A 21,989-nucleotide genomic window follows, 5' to 3' on the forward strand; every position below is an offset into this window, starting at 1 on the left:
ACTGTATCCAGTACACTCATCTGTATCTTGATATCACATGGAGTGTATCAAATTGACTGGAGACCACTTGCAGACGTTGGGGACCTCAGGATGAAGCAGAGATGAGTCATCCGTGTTTGGTACTTCCTGCTGAATATAACTGCAAATGAATTGTCTTTTCTTTAGCACTGTCATCACTGAAGATAGGAATGAGGCTTAAGATTTAAGGGTTAAACAAAGACAGTTTGCATAAATTCGAATGAACATATTTTTGAAAGCAGACTTGTGTACGTGACCTGGCCTAATACTTGGTGAGGGTGTGCTGCCAGTCAAGGGCTAGTCATCCTCATCTGTACAACCACAGTATTTACATTTTCCAAAGTACTTGATTGATTCTAAAGTACTTGGAGTCAACTTAAATGCAAATAGCTTCTTTCCAACTCCATATTTTTAATTAACACAGAAAAGATAACAAATTTGCTAGAAAAGGCAGTACTATCAGTTAAGAAAAAAAACTTCTCTTGGAAGGCAGAAAAGAACTACCGTAGATGTCGGATTATAAGCCGCTACTTTTTTCCCACATTTTGAACAGCTTTGAACACTGCGGCCTTTACTACGGTGCGGCTAATGCATGATTTTTTTTCATGCTGCCAAAAACATTTTGCTTCGTAACAGTAGACCAATAAAATTGATGAGTAGTTCACAGAGGTCCAATGAAATTGTACGATAAATCAAGCGCACTTTCCCAATTAAATTATTGTAAATCAGTCATTTGTACTCACCCTCATCAACATGGAAAACACTCGAAGAAAAGCATTGTGCTGCCTTTATGGCAGTTATTTAGTTTATAATATTTTCGCTTAGTAATTCATTTGTTAGTATTTTCTAGTTAAAGTTAGAAGTACTACATCCCGGGATACTATGACGTCACATCCGGTTTCGCCGCGTCTTGTGGGAAATACCGGTTTGCGATAAACAGGAAGGTGGGGGCATTAGGCGAGCGCGAAATGCTGCTTTTAAGTTAAAGGCGATCAATAACTTTTCCTGGTAGGCTGCAGTATATATTTTTTTACCAGTCGTTAGGAGATATTGGAATGTATACGCAACGTAATTTGTGTGTTACCGATACGTATGTATATTTTAAAGTAGCCATGTTACAGGCACGGTTCGAAAAAAAGCATTTGCAATATGTATTTGTTTATGTTACCATATGGATTTAATTAAAAGTTAAAAAATCCTCACGTGTAATATCTTTCTGTGTAAATATCTCATATTACAACGTGGGACACCTGCGGCCTAAAATCCGGTGCGGCTTGTACAAGTACAAAATTGATTTTCTTTCTAAAATTAGAGCCAGCGGCTTTTAATCAGGTGCGCTCTGTAGTGCGAAATCTACGGTATTAGACACAGAAATACAGGACTGCCCAAGGAGATACTTCGACTATTGACCTGCCTGAAAAGTGAAATAGTACTGTTCGCCACTAACACTAGATGAGCAAGCAACTGGTTCAAACAGACCAGGACACACCTAGCTTCAAACCCAACCCATGCCAGAGCTGCTTAAGCTTTGAGGGGCCAGTAACATATAGTCTTGGTAATTATCCAAAAAGTAATAAAAGATAAATCATCTTCAGATCCTTCAGTTAGTGTGGTGCAAATCAATTTGCCATAGTGGACATTCTTGATTATTACATAACAGGTGAGTTCAAAGACACTTCATAAGCATTGGCTGTGAATTACAGAGCATTACAAGGGCAAGAAAAGCAAGAGGAAATGAGATTGATGGTCAACATCAACTCATTGAGTTGCAGAGCTTCCTCCAATGCCACAAGAAAAATGAGAAACCAGCAGTGAAAGGGTAAGGCAAATACTATTTATAATCCTAATGAGTACCAATGGGTTAAACAAAGAGTAAATGTATTCCAATCAGATCAGGCATCCCACATATTATCCCCCTTTCTTTGTCAAATAGTACGCAGCACATTCTTTACAGAAACTCTTAGAGATGCATTATAAACTCATCAACAGAAAATAAAGCAAATTTTGAAGGGAGTTCATAATGAGAATGTTCCCAGCAATAAGCCATGCTAATAAGTGCAATACTCAGCTTGTGCCTCTGAAGTAATAACAGACAATAGATTGGAAGAATTACTGTAATTCAAATTGGAAATTAATAAAGGCATTAATCAAATAGTAAGGAGATAAGATAATTTGTTGAAAATATCTGCATAAACACATTTCTCGTATAGGAATCTTAACACTTATTAGATTTAGTTGGCATCTTTGAACCTTGATACAAATACTTGACAGTTATACAACCAAACTGAAATGGATTAAATATACAGAGGCAGAAAGTAACCATTATCATCACGACAAAAAATTTAATGCAATTCTCTCCACCCCCTTCCCTCCAACCAGTGACCCTTTTATTGAGTATGACTATTTATACAAACTCTCATTTTTGTAAGTGTATGGTTAATCCCTGAAAAACACAAACCAGCATTACAGTTGCCACTGTCAGCAATTTCAACGTCTACAGCAATGCAAGTCAACTATCATGTTACTTCTGGAACTATGGAACTCTCAGGAAATGCCCACCACAGCCAACGGGGGGAAAAAAATCTGCATTCATTCTGCTCACACAAATCATTCAAGCAGCTTTTTGGGAAACAAAGGGCAAAGTCTGAAGGCAAAGAAAAAAATAGATGACTAAATTAAGAGAACATCTTCCCCTATAAAAGTAATGGCACCATAACTCAGCTATCTCAACATCATTTCAACAGGAAGAATTTGGAGAGAGCAGATGACTACAAATACAAAAAAAAATTGCATTTACAGAGCACTTTTTGTGACTTCAGGATGTCCACAGCGTATTTACAGCCAACTGTAATCATTGCTGTGGCCAACCTGTGATCAAGCTGCCCAAGATAGAAAGCTGAGAGCACATTGATTGCTGGCCCATTGACAAGTCCCAAAGCTGCAGTCCACCTCCCAAAATCTGCACAATGCAACTGAACTGTTCATTTATATTTTCTATTCTGGCATCAAGCATTTCAATCACCATAAGTCTGTCATGGATAAAGTGTGCTTCCAGAGACACTTACATTACTTTGTTTCATAGGTTTAACCACCCTCATTACAAATTTAGAGGAAATTTGAACTAATCTGGATTGAGTGGGAACATTTACATAACAGCTATGGAGCAGGAGAGTGAGGCCTGCAAACTACAACAGTGAAGGCTCAACGTCTACAGAAAACTCAAAGTTCCCCCTCCTTTCCCAGCAACTCTGGGCCTCTACTTAATTTCCCTCCACTTCCTTCTCTTTGATATAATATTTTCTGGTTTCTATCATTATTCCCACTTTGATTTACTTTATTAAGCTTACACAACTGAAAGCAGTGAGTAAGCACAACAGAAAAGAACATTTTCCATATGCATGTTTTTCCACATTAGACCAATTAAAACAAGCAAAGTTCTGACAGTGTCATTAAGTATTATTGGCATGCATTGTTAATCTTATTTTATTGGCAGTTATAGTGGGCAATGCAGACCTAACACAATATTCATTTGTAATTTAATCTGTCAAGTCATAACCAATCAAATGGCACTGCTCAGAAATTTAACCTTTTTTTAAAATAACACAATCTTGGCATTGTTCAATGGTTGAACATAAACTGGATTTTAGGAGGGACTTGTAAATTTCCAGGAAGCAAATGGACTGTTTGAAGTACTGGACAACACTAAAACAAGATACAAACTACCCACTTGCTATGTGGAAGAGTTAAAATCTTGCTGTTTTACACTGATTTCCCTCATTCATATTTATAATAGCAAGGTTATTTTTTAATTTTTAATCTTATGATTCATAAGACATGTGATCTGTTTATTATAGTCAAGCTATAAAGGGAAGTTGAGAGTCAAATTGCTATGGGTCTAGAGCCGCTAATCCCTGTGTTTAGAATCTAGATGGGAATAAAAAATAATCTATCTTATTTCATATTTGCCATTATAAAAATATAGTTTTCTAGTCCAGATTTAATTTGTAAACTTAAATATCCCAGTTCCCACTACAAGATTCAAATTTGTCTCTACAACACTAGAAATTGAGCCACTATGTTGCATTTACATTCCCCAACTAAACATGCTTTAGTCCCATTATTGGAAACCTTGCACAACTGACTAACATATTTATTCAGATTAATTCCATTAACAAGGATTTTTTAAAAATCAAATCTAGCAGACCCCTAAATAAGTAACAAACTTTATTTCTGCATCTAGCCAATTATTCTCTCCTAGCCTGGTCAAAAGACTATTTTCCTTTACTCTTCAAGTGCATCAGAAGGGTTTTTCTATTTCAAGACATACACATCTGCTACACTCAATAGTCACTAACAGTCAGGAATTCCAATGGGTGGTGATATTCTTCTCAGCCAGATATTTAAATAATAGAAGCTCTACAGTATATCCCAGGCAGAAAGGGGGGGGGGGGGGGGAAACTCAAGTGTGATAGGTGTCCAACTCTAATTATCTGGTTGGTTTGACAGAAAAGAGGGAAATGATATGCCTGACAGCTCCATCTCTTGCAGAGAGATGAAACCCAGCTTAAACAGTCCATCCTGTCTCACAGTCCAACAAAACTCCACAAAACATCTTAAGTTCTGGTTTCTTTAAGCTGTAGCTCTTGCTTCTAGGGTTCAATTTCTAATGACTCTACTACTGCTTAAAGCCTTCAAACTTCTAATTATCCAAGCAAGCTCAAGACTAAAAATAAAACAAAGAGTGGAAAGTGTTGAAGAAGTACATGTAGTTATAACTAAATGATTAACCTTTCTCTTCCAAGTTTTAAGCAATGAACTGATCAGTTACTTTAATTAAAATGGATGTCATGTATCATGAATGCTGATAAATAGATGTCATGCCGTGCTCCCACATTGAAGAGTAAACAAAAAAAAACATTAAATGGAAGCCAAAATTATACACACCAGTTACCCAAAGCAGTCTAAAGACCACATTTCTTTTGCCGTTTGAACCAGTTGGCCAAAATTTGATGAAGGATTGTACAATGCTTAAAATGTTACTTTAGAACTTCATTTTAGTTACATTTAAGACTGTGCACCCAACTTCCATGCTTGACTTGAAGACTTGCAGCAACTAAACAAAACTGCTGAAAAATGATGTCCACTTTAAATTTAGAAAATTTCAAACTCAAAGGTATTACATAAATTCAGTACCTTGGATTGACAAGCCTCATTTGACAGTATTGCCACATTAACTGTAATTTTATATACAACCCATGAACATAATGTTCTTTTTACTTTGTATTACAGAATAGAATATTTTGTTCTGACATCAGCTTAATTTTTCCAGAGTGATTGCGTATTTCTAAACTAGAAGCCAGTGTAGGTTAATTTGTGGGCTGGTAAGAGATCAAGTGAGTTGGGACTCGAGCTGCACTTCTCTTGTATGCAAACTTGAATTCATCCAGAAGTCACTCAGATGTGTTGAAACAGTCAAACAATTACATGGACAAGTTTTAGCAGCAACTGAACTGAGTGAAGAACAGTATCAACTTGACAAATCAGCTCTTCTCAGGTTTCAGAAAGGCCACATTGTTCTATCACTTCACCATTTACACAGTCCTCCCCTCCTATTGCTAAAATACCTCATAATATCAACAAGCTTTACCAACACTTTTTAACACCTCCTTCCAAATTCTGCAAAAATACTGACTAGACTAGAGCAAGAGCCCATGACTTCTCCTGCACAAAGTTAGTCTGTGAAACTTCCCAGCTGTCCTAAAAGCTCCAAGATCTTTTTGCTTATTTCAAAAATCTCTCTGCACTCCACCATATCTTAGTGATCTTTAACGCCACATCTTACATTTATCTCAGCCCACATCACTCATTCTATACTCTCTCCACTCAAGCAATGCACTCTTATCGCCCCCCACTCCAGGCCTGCTCCATCATTTCCTTTTGTGTTTCCAACGAAATACGTTTTTACTATTAATCTTACTGGGAGCACTTTATCCCTCCCTCACTGCGTACGTGCAAGCTGTTGAGTGTTAATTTAAATACCAATTCAATCAAGACTTCCTGCCTAGATTCATCATTTTATTTTATTGATGCTGCTGTCAGAGGGCATGGTAGCATTATTTTTTTAAAGATGATCAATTATTGTATATTATCTTAACTTTTAATTTGGCTCCACCCCAATCTTTCTTCCCTCCTCCTTTTTGCCAAACCAATGGTATTCAGTCATAGGCCACATGTCAAACGGGGAGTAAAATTAATTCAAGATGCACGTTTGCATCTAACCGTGCAGACAATCCCATCTGCGCCTCAATATACAGAGAGAAACCAAATGAAAAGAACCAAGTTCATAAAATAGTAGAGAAAGTTTTACACCAGTCAGTAATCTTTTTACAAAAAAATAAAATTACAGAAACTAAAGTGCCTAGCTTGGTAAGTTCAAGAGCTCAGTTGGCGAGTACAGGCCCCCGGTTTCTCAGCTTCCTCTGACGATAGGAAGTCTATTCAGCATGAGGGGCGAGGCAGGCAGACGCGCATCCTATCCCGTTTCATCCACGAGAACCGCGGTCTTAACAGAAAACTCATCTCCCACATCAAAAAAAAATCCAACATTTCAGCGACGCCATTAGACACTGGGTAACGGAAAGGAGAATGGGCACATGTCAACCTCCGCCACCCAACTGCTAATAAATTAAAAAATATACATCTATCAGGCACCTTTCACCGAAATATTTAAAACGCAATTTTTCCAACCGAAGTAACTAATCAGGCTGCAGTTTTTAACCGTTTAGCCGCTGTCTAGTAGCAGCCCATCGGGCTGGTTAACGGTATTTCAAATTGGCAACAGGAGTCCAGTCACGTTCTGGAGCCTCTGCAGTCACATTACACCTGGGGAGGAGAGGAGGGTGAGAGGAATGCGCACTCACGGGTTTCCTCCCGACCACCGCAGCCATCCCGCCTGCTGGTGTTACCACACGGAGCTGACACGACGGACGAACAGCCGCCTCGCCTCGCCTCGCCTCCTGTCCCGGGACTCGCAGCCTGTCGCTGGCTCGCGCAATATGGCACCCCGCGCCCCGGCGCCCCGCACCCCGGCCCCGGAGGGTGCGGCCGAGTCGGCCGCGGCCACTCGTTACGGGCTGTCCGCCTCCTGCAGCGGGGTACGTCCGTGCAGCCGGTTTGTCCTGCTCCTGGCAGCAAACCCGGCGGGGAACAACCCCCGCGAAACGCCGTCGCGGCAACTTTCACAGGGCTAAAGGAAACGGACACCCCTCTCGGCAGCCCTGACTTGCTGTGGTCCACGGGAGGAGGAGATAAACAGATACTTGTCTGCCTCTCCTGGAAGTTCAGTGTCGGCGGCTGTTTCTCCGCAGTATTTCTCCGGAATTCTAAGTAAAACACCTTAATTAACAGAATGTTTAATGCGCTGCCGCTTAATGTGCCACTCAAACCACACATTTGGATAATCAAATCATTTCGCTTTGCATCACGGGTGTGTGCGCTAACTTCGTGGAACACATCCTAAATCGTTCGTTTCCGACAATATAATCATTATTGTTAACGAACCTAAGTTGAAGATGCTAGAAATATGAAGCAAAAACAGGACATACCATGTGTGAGTCACACGGAGCCCATCCGTATACTTGAAGCCTTCCACGATCGGCGGACATCACAATTTGGTTGTGTCATCGACTATGCGCATCAAATATTAATTGAATTGGCGTAGAGTTTTAGTTCAAATGGACCACTCGCGGTAATGATGCTTCCTCGTTCAGAATGCGTTTTAGTTTAGTGGGTACAGACGGAACCTTTCAGTTAATCAATTTGAAATGGCATGAGGAGAGCAGCCACTCTCAAATATATGTAAAGATTTTTTAAAGTATGATTTAAAATGAATAACAGCGGGACTAATGTTATAAAGAAATCTTTATAATTTACAAATACTTGATCAATGTGCAAAGTTCAAGTTTTAACAAATTCCAGGATTAATGGGGGAAAAACAATTTTTGGACAGTTATTGCTCCTGAATGCCAGCTTGAAATGTATAGCTTTAAGAGTTTTATCGTTATACACTCCACGTGACTGATGATGATTTGTTAAGGTACAGTACAGGCAATCGGTGTTCATACGATCAGCAACCACAAAACGAGAAGTTAGGGGCCCGAGTGTGGAGGGGAAGCAGCCAATCAGCAGATGGGTGCAGAATTGAGAGAGTGCGCAGCTCTTTCTGGATCGAGGGAGGACGTGGTGAAGCTGAGTAGAGTTGGAGCAGTGGACTGAGCCGGCTGTTCGGAGTTTACTCTCAGGCAGGAAGCAACGGAGAAGACGGGGGTAGTGAAGGAGAAGTGGTATTGGGTAATAGGAGTTGTGTGGAGGAAGGCAGTAGGCAGGATTTAAATTAAAAAATGAGAGTTTAAACTCTCGTTGCGTTTTGAATATGGTACTGTTTCTGATATTAATCCAATTAAACTAAGGAGCGGGGGGGGGACAGTAGGATATATTCTGGGTGCGAAACCTTTGAGAGATGAAGCACTCTTCGTATTTTGTAAAAATAGTAAGCAATGTGAGAAAGCTTTGAAGTTAAAAGCTACGAGAGGACGAAAAGTAACACCAAGATATATTGAATGTTAATGGATGTGGGGAGTGATCTGTGGAGTGCTTCTAGATGTATCCGTGGACTGAGTTAAAAATAATGTAGTTGTTGGGGAAAGTTATGGGCGCTAAATGTTTCGTGGTGAAGTTAGAACAGATAAATGTTGTAAATTTGATTGGGGGGGCATGAGTTGTTGGATAGGGTTAAATTAGGTCATATAAGTTGTATGGTTTGCTGCCCCCTCTGAGATGTTATCAATAACGGAAGCTTGATCCGGTACCAACTGTGTAAGGTAAAAAGTGATGTGGTGGAGAACATGATTATGGCAACTGTGGAGAAGGTGTGAGGCTAAATTGTAGCAACTGTGGAGAGACTAGCTCTGCTTATGCAGCTGTATATCAGAAAATTGGAAGTGCAGCGTGTTCGGGTGGAAATGGGCATTTCAAATGCAGAAGCTCAGCAGAAAGTACAGAAGACAGAGTCAATGTCTTCTGGATATTAGTATCCAGAATACAGATAGTTTAAAGATGGTGTGTAAAGTGCACAAAGTCGATAAACTAAAGTTTTGTCACTTTCATGGCAGATGTGACAAATTGTACAGCAGAAAAAAAATAAAATTGTATTAAAAGCTGCAGAAAAAAACATCTAGAGATGGAAGACTTAAGTCTAGAAGTTAATGATCCCTTACAAGGAGAAGTAAATAATGTGCAGACTTCAAAGGAGGGTTGGTAATGCCTTTTTCTAACGTACTGGAATGCTAGAAGCCTGTTGGCTAATGGTCAAGAATTTAAAGAAATTTATTGAAGATTTACCAAATAAACCTAATGTTATATGTTCACAGGAAATCTTGTCCAAGTTTTGAGATACAAGGTTATATTGATGAAAGACATGATTGGAAAATGGGCAATGAAGGAGTGGCAACCTTTGTCAAAAAAGGGAGAGCATACAGAGTTTTGGAAATTGGAGTTATTTGAGTGAATTGTGGTTGAAATTTGGGGGGGGGAAATAAAGTACAGATAATATATTGTTATAACCCTTGTGAAAGGTTAACACTTGATATATTGGAAAGTGCGGGTGGCAATGGGAAAATTAAAGTTATATGATGTGGAGATTTTAATGCGGGGTTGTGTGAATGGAATGGTGGTGGAAGAGTTTCAGGGGGGATGTGTTTGGTGTGCTTGGATGATGGTTCAAGTACAAGGCTAAATCTAACAACACTTTCTGCTATAAGATCTTGTGCTAGTATCTGAGGATATAACAAGAGTGTATAATTGGGAAGGGTATAATGACACAACAGTGGGGAGTGATCATTTCTGTATAATGAGAATTGATGTGTAACAGGAAAGGAGCTCATATCCCCAGGTGGAATTTTAAAAAGGCAAAATGGGATGATTTAAGTGAAAGTAGATTTCCTGATCGTTTGGTTTTGGAGGATATGGAGTTGAGTAATAATACCTTGTGCTCTGTACTCCACTCAATAGCTAAGGAATCAATTCCCAGATTGTTGGGAGATAACGAAAAGAGAGATGTTCCTGGTGGACGTATGAATGTGAAGGAGTGGAGTACAGCTTTTTGGGAAGTTAGGCAGTGTCACTCCTATTCGTCTGTCATACAATATAAAGGAGCTCAAGCTGTAGTTAGAAAAGTAGTAAGATGGGAAAAGAAAATGTATTGGAAAATGCATTGGGGGGGGAAAAGACCCAGGTAGAGAAAGTTTGGGGTATGATAACAGAAGATGGAGTATTAGAAAACTTGATGCATTACTGGTTTTGTATGGTGGGGGGGAAAATACAGTTACTGTCTCTGAAAAAGCAGAGATATTTGCAAAAACGTATGTTAGTGTACATAGTTCAGCCAATTTGGGTAAAGAAGAGAGGCCTTATCAAGAAGTAGTTTTGGCAAGCAATCTTCAGATGGCCAAGTGGAAAAAAGAATGTTCAAGTTCCTATTTGGATGTCAAATTTGCATTGTCAGAACTTAAAAGGGCTAGTAATAGTGCTGATCAGTCATCACCTGGGAAAGATGATATTTGTTATAGTATGTTTACACAGTTATCGGATTCAAAACTTGTATTGGTTTTGAAATTGTTTTAATACAATATGGGTTGAAGGGAGACTTCCTGATTCCTGCCAATTACCGACCGGTTGTTATCCTGATATTGAAACCTGGTAAGGATTAATCAGATCCTTATAGTTGTAGACCTATTTCACTAACTGCATGTGGATGTGCAAACATGAAACAAGTTGTTAGAGCAAGGCTTTCTTATTTTGTGGAAGGCAGTGGAAAATTATCTGTATACTACCGTAGATTCCGGACTACAGAGCGCACCTGATTAAAAGCCGCTGGCTCTAATTTTAGAAATAAAATCAATTTTTTACTTGTAAAGGCCGCACCGGATTTTAGGCCGCACCGGATTTTCGGCCGCAGGTGTCCCACGTTGTAATATGAGATATTTACACAGAAAGATATTACACGTGAGGATTTTTTAACTTTTAATTAAATCCATATGGTAACAAAAACAAATACATATTGCAAATGCTTTTTTTCGAACCGTGCCCGTAACGCGGCTACTTTTAAATATACGTTGCGTATACTTCTTTACTGAACAACATTCCAATATCTCCTAACGACTGGTAAAAAATATATATACTGCAGCCTACCAGGAAAAGTTATTGATCGCCTTTAACTTAAAAGCAGCATTTTGGCTCCGCCGCTCCCCCCCTCCTTTCCGTTTATCGCAAACTGGCATTTTTCCCACAAGACGCGGCGAAACCGGGTGTGACGTCATAGCATCCCGCGATGTAGTACAGAAAACAAATATAGTTAAAACTCTTCTAACTTTAACTAGAAAATGAATTACTAAGCGAAAATATTATAAACTAAATAACTGCCATAAAGGCAGCACAATGCTTTTCTTCGAGTGTTTTCCATGTTGATGAGGGTGAGTACAAATGACTGATTTACAATAATTTAATTGTGAAAGTGCGCTTGATTTATCGTACAATTTCATTGGACCTCTGTGAACTACTCATCAATTTTATTGGTCTACTGTTACAAGGCAAAATGTTTACGAGGCGGCATGAAAAAAAATAATGCATTAGCCGCTCCGTATTAAAGGCCGCAAAGTTCAAAGCAGTTCAAAATGTGGGAAAAAAGTAGCAGCTTAAAATCCGGAATCTAAGGTAATCTGGATTTTGTAAAGGGAGAATGACCGTGGGCTCAGTGTTAAGTTTAGAATCTGATATTCCTAAGGCCCAAGTTAATGAAGAATCAGTGGTAGTAGTTTTATTTGATATAGAGAAAGTTTATGAAATGTTATGGACACAAGGGTTGCTGCTTAAACTGGACAAATGGGAATCGGTGGCAGAATGTTCAATTGGATTCAAGGATTTTTGTGATAAAGATACAAGTTAGGGTTGGATAGGAACAACATTTTCTAAGTATGAGATAAAGAATTGGACTCCTAGGGGAGTGTGTGTAGCCCACTCCTTTATAATATTATGAATATTGATATTTTAAATGTTGGCTCAGGCATTTCCACATTGTTTGATGATGGTGGTGCACTGTGGCAGTAATATAAATTATATAGTTAGGAAAATGCACACAGCTATTAGTGAAGTAGAGGAATGGGGATATCAGTGGGGGTTTAAATTTTCTGTTGCAAACATTCAAGTTATTTGTTTTTCTAAAAGGAACATTACACCCACAATTGATCTCGAGTTGTATGGTAAGTCTCAAACAAAAATTAGTGGTAGAGTTTCTAGGTATGTGGATGGACACAAGGCTAACATGAAAGGTGCATGTAAATAAAATTCTAGAGTAGTGTTAAAAAAGCCCTTAATGTGTTCAGGTGCCTAGTTGGTTGTGATTGAGGTGTAAGTAGGAAGTCACTTAAATATTGCTTTAATCAGATCTCTTTGATTATGGATGTGTCACTGGTAGATCAACCTCATCAGCAGTCTTAAGATAAAGTTCACTCTTAATTAATGAGATTATGTTGTGGTGCTGTTAAATAGTCCTGAATTTCAGCATTACTGGTAAAAATGGATGAAGAACTTTTATGTCTGTGCAGGTTGTGGTTAGCAATGGTTTGTTGGGTTAATGTAAGAGAACATAAAGGTGGTTGTCCAATATTAATAACACTAGTAGAGTGCTGGGAGCACTGTATTCGTAAGATCTTCAGTTTTGAGTGAATGGGAAATGAATGGGCACAAAATTCACCTCACCACCTGTTATCTCCTCACTAACTTTTAACACACCTTCGAGCACAAACACCTGGGAACTCTCACTTCCCACTATTACCAAGGTTAACCCTTTCTTCACTGATAATCTGGCCCGCGGTGGAATTATCTTTGGCCCACGAGATAATATCTAATTACTATTAAAGCTGGCCCCAGTAATCGAAGCACCTATGGCGTATGATATGGCTAATGCTGAGTTTATTCAGGTACCAGGTTTTCAGGGTTTTTAGTGTTTATTCGGCAGACTTGCTCGGCAGTCTTCTTCATAAGAAACGGAATTTGTAAAGTGAAACACTTTGTAGTTATAGCAGAGACTGAGACACATGAGAGCAGGCTGAAAAAATGGAGGCAACGAAAGCTGCGTTCGCACGCGTCCGACTGATCCGGCCCGCATGAAGCTGCATTTTGCTCAATCCGGCCCGTGACCTAAAATGAGTTTGACACCCCTGATATACGTCATCAGTACTAAATCTAAAAGTGCGGGTATAATATAATCAATAAGAAATAAGCTCTATCGTTGTCTAGGGGATAATGTATTGTCCGATGGAAATATAAAAGTCACTCAGTTCATTCAGGCTGCAGCCTTTGGTTGGAGTAAAGAGAGATTTTTAGAAAACTTGCCGGCTTTCCTTTTTATGATTTCGATCTTTCGGAATTTTGTTGGTGTGGCCTCTCCTTTAGTTAAAGCCGTTCTTCTGTGGCGAGCCCGCCAATTCCCAGGCAAGGGAAAAGGACGCACGCGAGCCCCACCGGCTGTCGCTATTAAATGCTGTCACGGGATTTCTAGCGTTTCTCCTGGTCCGTCTAAAGGGGTTGTTCCCCAGACCCTCTTTTATCCTTACTCACGGGGTCTCAGATGTCAATCAGGTTGGGATGATGCAATCCCTCAACCAGCCCACTCTGGTCATCCCCGGAGGGCTTCAATGAATAGTACAGTACTCAATACACAATTCTGTCTCCAAGAGACAACAGCCGTTATCAATGGTTCCGTCTTGCTGAGGCCAGGACACATTCCAAAACCTTGTGGATTCTGCGTGTCTCTCTTTCATTTCCTGGGTTCCAGACTCGAATTAATAGCGATCTTGCGATTCTCAAAAAGGAGGGGGCGACTTTGTACCCTTTGAGTTGTGGCACATTTGTAACAATACTAGGTTGAATAATTCCCTTTTCAGAATTAATAAACATGATACTGGCATCTGTGGGACGTGTACTTGTCAAGAAATGGGGTGCAGCATATATAGTTCAAATGTAGTTCCTATTAGGTACAAAGGAAACATCTAATTGCTAAGAGCAAACACGAGGAAATCTGCAGATGCTGGAAATTCAAACAACAATACACACAAAATGCTGGTAGAACGCAGCAGGCCAGGCAGCATCTATAGGGAGAAGCGCTGTTGACGTTTCGGGCGAGACCCTTCATCAGGACTAACCGAAAGGAAAGATAGTAAGAGATCTAATTGCTAAATTGAGATCTTTGGAAAAGACAGGGTTTAATGTGTAAAATTTGTTAGGGTATCACTGCCATTGTAATGTATATATGTGTGTATTTGACTTTCTATGTATTGGCCTTTTTGATGTAAATTGAGTTTTCCTTTGGGGGAGGGGATTTAGTGAATAAATTTCCTGTCTCTGCTCCACACTCCAACGCCATTGTGTTTGTCTGCCAACCGCCATTAAACTTTACAAGATAAAAAGAAAGAGAAGTTAGTAAAATGACAAGAGCAGAATGTGCTGAATTACTTTAATGTTTTATTTTTTAATCTACAGCATTGGAACAAGCTTTTTGGTCCACTTGTCCATACAGAGCACTAATTACCTATCCTTACTAATCACATTTTCCAACACTTGGCCTCTAGGTATCTATACTTTGGAGATTCAAGTAATTCTGGAGATATCTTAGTGTTGTGAGAATTTCTGTGCCCACCTCCTTCCACCAGTAGTGTATTCCAGATTCCAGTTGCCATCGGCCTGGGAAAAAATTCTTCCTCAGGATGCCCACTATAAAATCATAAAAACATAGAAGCAGAATTAGGCCATTCAGCCCATCAAGTCTGTTCTGCCATTCCATCATGGCTGATCCCAGATCCCACTCAACACCATACACCTGTCATCTTGTCATATCCTTTGATGCCTTGACCAATCAGGAAACAATCAAATTCCACCTTAAATATACCCATGGACTTGGCCTCCACTGCAGTCTGTGGCAGAGCACTCCACAGATTCACCACTCTCTGGATAAAAAAAAATTCTCCTTACCTCTGTTATAAAGGGTGACCCATCAATTTTGAGGCTGTGCCCTCTAGTTCTGGATACCCCCACCATAGGAAGCATCCTCTCCACATCCATCCTATCTAGTCCTTTCAACATTCAGTAGTTTCAATAAGATCCGCATGCATTCTTCTAAATTCCAGCAGTCAGTACAGGCCCAAAGCTGCCAAAAGCTCCTCGTATGTTAACACCTTCATTCCTGGAATCATCCTCGTGAACATCCTCTGGACTCTCTCCAGTGACAACACATTCAGTGCATCAAGCTGCAGCTCCTTAGGGACCACGTTAGGGAAATGGAGATGCAGCTTGATGACCTTTGTCTGGTCAGAGGGAGTGAGGAGGTGATAGAGAGGAGCTATAGGCAAGTAGTCACACTGGGGCCTGGGGGGACAGATAAGTGGGTAACAGTCAGAGGTAAGGGCAGGAGTCAGATACTAGAGAGTACCCCTGTGGCTGTACCCCTTGACAATAAGTACTCCTGTTTGAGTACAGTTGGGAGGGATGGCCTTCCTGGGGTAAGCAACAGTGGCTGCACCTCTGGCACAAAGTCTGGCCCTGTGGCTCCGAAGGATAGAGAAAGGAAGAGGATGGCAGCAGTGATAGTGGACTCCATAGTTTGAGGGGGTTAGACAGGCAATTCTGTGGATGCAGGAAAGAAGCACGGATGGTAGTTTGCCTCCCAGGTGCCAGGATCCAGGATGTTTCTGATTGCGTCCACAAAGGTGAACAGGAAGAGGTCGTGGTACATATTGGTACCAATGACATAGGCAGGAAAAGAGAGGAGGTCCTGAAAACAGACTACAGGGAGTTGAGAAGCAGGACCACAAAGGTAGTAATCTCAGGATTGCTGCCTGCGCCACACAACAGTGAGAATAGGAATAGAATGAGATGGAGGATAAATGCATGGCTGAGGGATTGGAGCAGCAGGCAGGGATTCAGATTGCTGGATCATTGGGAGCTCTTTTGGGGCAGGAGTGACCTGTACAAAGAGGACGGGTTGCACTTGAATCCCAGGGGGACCAATATGCTGGCAGAGAGGTTTACTAAGGCTATTGGGGAGAGTTTAAACTAGGATTGCTGGGAGGTGGGAACCAAACTGAAGAGATGGAGGAAGAGGTAGTTGGCTCCACAAATAGAGAAAGCTTGGAGACAGTGTGTGAGGGAGGATAGGCAGGTGATAGAGAAGGGACGCGCTCAGACTGATGGTTTGAGATGTGTCTATTTTAATGCAAGGAGTGTTATGAACAAACTGAATGAGCTTAGAGAGTGGATCTGTACTTGGAGCTATGATGTTGTGGCCATTACAGAGACCTGGATGGCTCAGGGCAGGAATGGTTACTTTGAGTGCTGGGTTTTAGATGCTTTAGAAAGGACAGGGAGGGAGGCAAAAGAGGTGGGGGGCGTGGTACTGCTGATCAGAGATAGTGCCACAGGTGCAGAAAAGGAGGAAGACATGGAGGGATTGTCTATGGAGTCTCTGTGGGTGGAAGTTAGGAACAGGGAGGGGTCAATAACTCTACTGGGTGTTTTCTTTATAGACCACCCAATAGTAACAGGGACATCGGGAGCAGATAGAGAGACAGATTCTGGAAAGATGTAATAATAACAGGGTTGTCGTGGTGGGAGATTTTAATTTCCCAAATATTGATTGGCATCTCCCTAGAGCGAGGGGTTTAGATGGTATGGAGTTTGTTAGGTGTGTTCAAGAAAGTTTCTTGACACAATATGTAGATAAGCCTACAAGAGCTGTACTTGATCTGGTATTGGGAAATAAACCTGGTCAGGTGTCAGATCTCTCAGTGAGATCTGTCTCATTTTGGAGACAGTGATCGCAATTCTATCTCCTTTACCATAGCATGGAGAGGGATAGGAACAGACAGGTTAAGAAAACATTTAATTGGAGTAAGGGGAAATATGAGGCTATCAGGCAGGAAGTTGGAAGCATAAATTGTGAATGGATTTTCTTGGGGAAATGTACGGAAGAAATATGGCAAATGTTCAGGGGATGTTTGCATGGAGTTCTGCATAGGTACATTCCAATGAGGCAGGGAAGTTATGGTAGGGTACAGGAACCGTGGTGTACAAAGGCTGTAATAAATCTAGTCAAGAAGAAAAGAAAAACTTACAAAAGGTTCAGAGAGCTAGGTAATGTTAGAGATCTAGAAGATTATAAGGCTACTAGGAAGGAGCTTAAGAAGGAAATTAGGAGAGCCAGAAGGGGCCATGAAAAGGCCTTGGTGGGCAGAATTAAGGAAAACTCCAAGGTATTCTACAAGTATGTGAAGAGCAAGAGGATAAGACGTGAAAGAATAGGACCTATCAAGTGTGACAGTGGGAAAGTGTGTATGGAACTGGAGGAAATAGCAGAGGTACTTAATGAATACTTCAGTATTCACTATGGAAAAGGATCTTAGTGATTGTAGTGATGACCTTTTAGCAGGCTGAAAAGCTTGAGCATGTATATATTAAGAAAGAGGATGTGCTGGATCTTTTGTAAAGCATCAAGTTGGATAAGTCGCTGGGACCGGCTGAAATGTACCCCAGGCTACTGTGGGAGGTGAGGGAGGAGATTGCTGAGCCTCTGGCAATGATCTTTGCATCATCAATGGGGGCGGGAGAGGTTCACGAGGATTGGAGAGTTGCAGATGTTGTTCCTTTATTCAAGAAAGGGAGTAGAGTTAGCCCAGGAAATTATAAAACAGTGAGTCTTACCTCAGTGGTTGGTAAGTTGATGGAAAAGATCCTGAGAGGCAGGATTTATGAACATTTGGAAAGGTATAATATAATTAGGAGTAGTCAGCATGGTTTTGTCAAAGGCATGTCGTGCCTTACGAGCCTGACTGATTTTTTTTTTGAGGATGTGACTAAACCCATTGAAGGTAGAGCAGTAGATGTAGTGTATATGGATTTCAGCAAGGCATTTGACAAGGTACCCCATGCAAGGCTTATTGAGAAAGTAAGGAGGCATGGGATCCAAGGGGACATTGCTTTGTGGATCCAGAACTGGCTTGCCCACAGAAGGCAAAGAGTGGTTGTAGATGGGTCATATTCTGCATGGAGGTCGGTCACCAGTGGAGTGCCTCAGGGATCTGTTCTGGGACCCTTACTCTGTGATTTTTATAAATGACCTGGATGAGGAAGTGGAGGTATGGGTTAGTAAGTTTGCTGATGACACAAAGGTTGGAGGTGTTGTGGATAGTGTGGAGGGCTGTCAGAGGTTACAGCGGGACATTGATAGGATGCAAAACTGGGCTGAGAAGTGGCAGATGGAGTTCAACCCAGATAAGTGTTGTTACGTATCCCGTAACTGGATCACTTACCAGCAAAGATAGAGAGGTCAGCTGAAGTCTGATGGTACCATTTTCAAACGTTTTTATTTATAAAGGGGCACAAAAGTAAGGTTAATACAAACATTCAGATAAAATACGTCATCAATACTCAATCTAAAGTGCAGGTATAGTAATAATCAATAAGAAATAAGCTCTATCGTTGTCTAGGGGTCAGGTATATATTGTCCGCTGTATATCTAAAAGTCTCTTGCGTTCACTGCAGTTTCACCAGCTGCCGTCTTTTGGGTGTCGCGGTGGTGCACTTTGTTGGAGAGAGAGAGAGATAGGTATAGAATGAAACAGTTACCCGGCGGGTTTTTTCCAACCTTTAGGAGTTCGATCCGTCGGAGTCTCATTGGAGGGTGGCCGGTCACTTGTGGCCTCTCCGGTAGCTAAAGCCGTTCTTTCGTGGTGAGGTCGCCAATCCCAGGCAAGGAAAAGACGCACACGAACCCCCCCCACCGGCTGTCGCTATTAAACGCTGTCGCAGGATTTCTAGCGTGTCTTCTGGTGTGTCTGAGGGGGCCGTCTTTACAATCCCTCTTTTATCTGAACTCAGATGTCAATCAGGTTGGGATGATGCAATCTCTCTCCATCTCTCCACCCACGTTGTCCTGAGGGTATACACGTAGTACAGTTCCCAATTCACAAAGGTGTCTCCACGAGACAATGACCACAGTCGCCAGCTTTGCCTCGCCGTGAAACGAGGGACACTGCACGTATCTCTCTCTTCTCTTGGGTCACTAGGGCTCTGGCAATTCTCACAAAGGAGGGGGCTGGGATCATAACAGTGTGAAGTGGTTCATTTTGGTAGGTCAAATATGATGGCAGAATACAGTATTAATGGTAAGACTCTTGGCAGTGTGGAGGATCAGAGGGTTTTTGGGGTCCGAGTTCATAGGACGTTCAAAGCAGCTGCGCAGGTTGACTCTATGGTTAAGAAAGCATATGGTGCATTGACCTGGAATTGAATTTAGGAGCCAAGAGGTAATGTTGCAGCTATATAGGACCCTGGTTAGACCACACTTGGAGTACTGTGCTCAGTTCTGGTTGCCTCACTACAGGAAGGATGTGGAAACCATAGAAAGGGTGCAGAGGAGATTTACAAGGATGTTGCCTGGATTGGGGAGCATGTCTTATGAGAATAGGTTGAGTGAACTCGGCCTTTTCTCCTTGGAGCAAAGGAGGATGAGAGGTGACCTGATAGAGGTGTACAAGATGATGAGAGGCATTGATCATGTGGATAGTCAGAGGCTTTTTCCCAGGGCTGAAATAGTTGCCACAAGGGGACACAGGTTTAAGATGCTGGGGAGTAGGTACAGAGGAGATGTCAGGGGTAAGTTTTTTACTCAGAGAGTGGTGACTGCGTGGAATGGGCTGCTGGCAACGGTGGTGGAGGCAGATACAATAGGGTCTTTTGAGAGACTTTTAGATAAGTACATGCTTAGTAAAATAGAGGGCTATAGGTAAGCCTAGTAATTTCTAAGGTAGGGATGTGTTCGGCACAACTTTGTGAGCCAAAGGGCCTTTATTGCGCTGTAGGTTTTCTATGTTTCTATGTACGTTAAGCTTCCAACTATGACCTTCTTTCAGCCAAGACTTAGTGATGCCCACAATTTCATACCAAACAGTCTCTGATTGTACCATGAGTTTGTCCACCTTATTCTGAATGCTATGTGCATTTAAATACAGCACCTTCAGTCCTGCATATTTTGCTTTTTGAGTTTTGCCTCTGTGGTACAATATAATTCTGCATTTGTACCCAAACATTGACGTCCTTCCTACATCCATGTTACACCCATCATCTACTTGTAAACCTGCTGGCTCATACTCAGCTCTGTTATCTGGGTTTCCATACCTCTGGCATATTAGTTTAAACCACTCCCAACAGCTCGAGTAAACCTGCCCACGAGAATATTAGTCCCCTCAGATTCAAGTGCAACCCGTCCCTTTTGTACAGGTCACACCTGCTCTAGATGAGGTCTCAATTATCCAGAAATCTGAATCCTTGCCCCTGCTCCAATTCTTGAGCCACGCATTTATCTGCCACCTCATTCTATTCTTATCCTCACTGTCAAAAGGCACAGGCAGTAATTCTGAGATAACTGTCCTTGAGGTCCTGCTTCTCAGCTTCCTCCTGACTCCCTACATTCTGTTTTCAGGGCCTCCCTCTTTCTTCCTATGTTGTTGGTACCGATATGATACCATCTTCTTCAGTGCCCTACCTTTCTGAGCCACAGGGCCAGACTCAGTGCCTGTTACTTCCCCCAGGTAGCCATCCCCAAAAATACTCAAAAAGGAGTACATTGTTGAGCGGGACAGCCACAGGGCTGCTCTCCACTACCTGATGTTCCCATTCCCTCTCCTGGCAGTCACCCATTTATCTGTCTCCTGTAGCCCTGGGATGCTTACCTCCCTGTAGTTTCTGTCTATCACCTCTTCACTTTCCATAACAAGCCAAAGGTCATAAAACTGCAGCTGGAGTTCCTTAACATGATCTCTAAGAAGCTGCACCTCGATGCACCTGTTGCAGATGTGGCCATCCAGGAGGCTGGAAGTCTCCTGGAAATTCTACATCTGACACCCAGAACAGAACACTGGTCCTATAGACATACCCCTATTCTCTCTATAGTTGAATAAGAAATTAGGAATGAACTTACCTTGTCTTGGCCTATTCGCGCCAAAGCCTTACTACCCTGCCTCAGACTACTCCGACGACTGCTCCCACAATGACTGCTTCACCAGGGGGTATCTCTCTTTTATAGGGACTGGGTTCCCATTGAAAAGCTTTGTTGGACCTGTTCAGGAATGCTCCTGTTGCATCTGCACAGTACTTCAATCAATGACTCCCATTGGAAAAACTTGCTGCTTTTTCAAGCTCTTTTTTGGACCTCTGCTGGAATGCTCCTGTTGCGTCTGTGCAGTACTCCAACGCTCTTAACACTCCCCTTCAACCTGTGCTCTCTGGTTTTAGCTACATTTGTTAACTTTTCCCAACTAAATCTTTCTATTGTCTAAACTCTTCATATAGCAAACCCAACCTATCCTTACAAATGAAATGCCCTGTCACAAGCATCATTCTGGTGAGATATTCCTGTGTGATTGTGCTGGAATGCACCCAGCATAATAACACCCTTACTTTGAGTTTTGCAACCAAAACTGGACAAAATACTCCAGTTTCTGCCATAATGCATGCTCTCGATATTTATTAATTTGGTATTATTTTGTTCTTGTATTTGCACAATTTCTTGTCTTTTGTCCATCTTTGTGTACAGTTGTGTACAGAATTGATTCTATTTCTTTACTGTGATTGCTCGCAGGAAAATGAATCTCTCTCTCTCTGTGTGTGTGTGTGTGTGTGTGTGTGTGTGTGTGTGTGTGTGTGTGTGTGTGTGTGTGTGTATGTATGTTCTTTGATAATACCTTCTCTTGGAACTTTGAATCTCCCTACTTTCATATTTGATGTCCTGGCTAATGAAAGCAAATGCCTTCTTACTTATCTATGTCAACACTTAAACCATTCTATAAATGTGAATTTTGCGAAAG

The 21,989-nt window shown here is 41.4% G+C and overlaps 1 protein-coding gene across 5 annotated transcripts in view; it reads right to left on the reverse strand.

Annotated features, from left to right (window-relative positions):
* Positions 1 to 7,715, reverse strand: part of LOC140738044 (septin-11) — a 100,466-nt gene extending 92,751 nt beyond the window's left edge. For 2 of the 5 annotated variants that reach the window (XM_073065034.1, XM_073065032.1), the window contains exon 1: positions 7,623 to 7,715. In XM_073065034.1, coding sequence (XP_072921135.1) covers positions 7,623 to 7,682 — 60 coding nt within the window. In that variant the 5' untranslated portion in view covers positions 7,683 to 7,715. Of the gene's footprint in view, positions 1 to 6,938; positions 7,097 to 7,622 lie in introns of those variants that run through there. The other 3 variants (XM_073065036.1, XM_073065035.1, XM_073065037.1) reach the window with 3 other exon arrangements.
* Between the last annotated feature and the right edge of the window lie 14,274 nt (positions 7,716 to 21,989).

This window comes from Hemitrygon akajei, chromosome 13, assembly GCF_048418815.1.
Source record: "Hemitrygon akajei chromosome 13, sHemAka1.3, whole genome shotgun sequence".
NCBI classification, from domain to species: Eukaryota; Metazoa; Chordata; class Chondrichthyes; order Myliobatiformes; family Dasyatidae; genus Hemitrygon; species Hemitrygon akajei.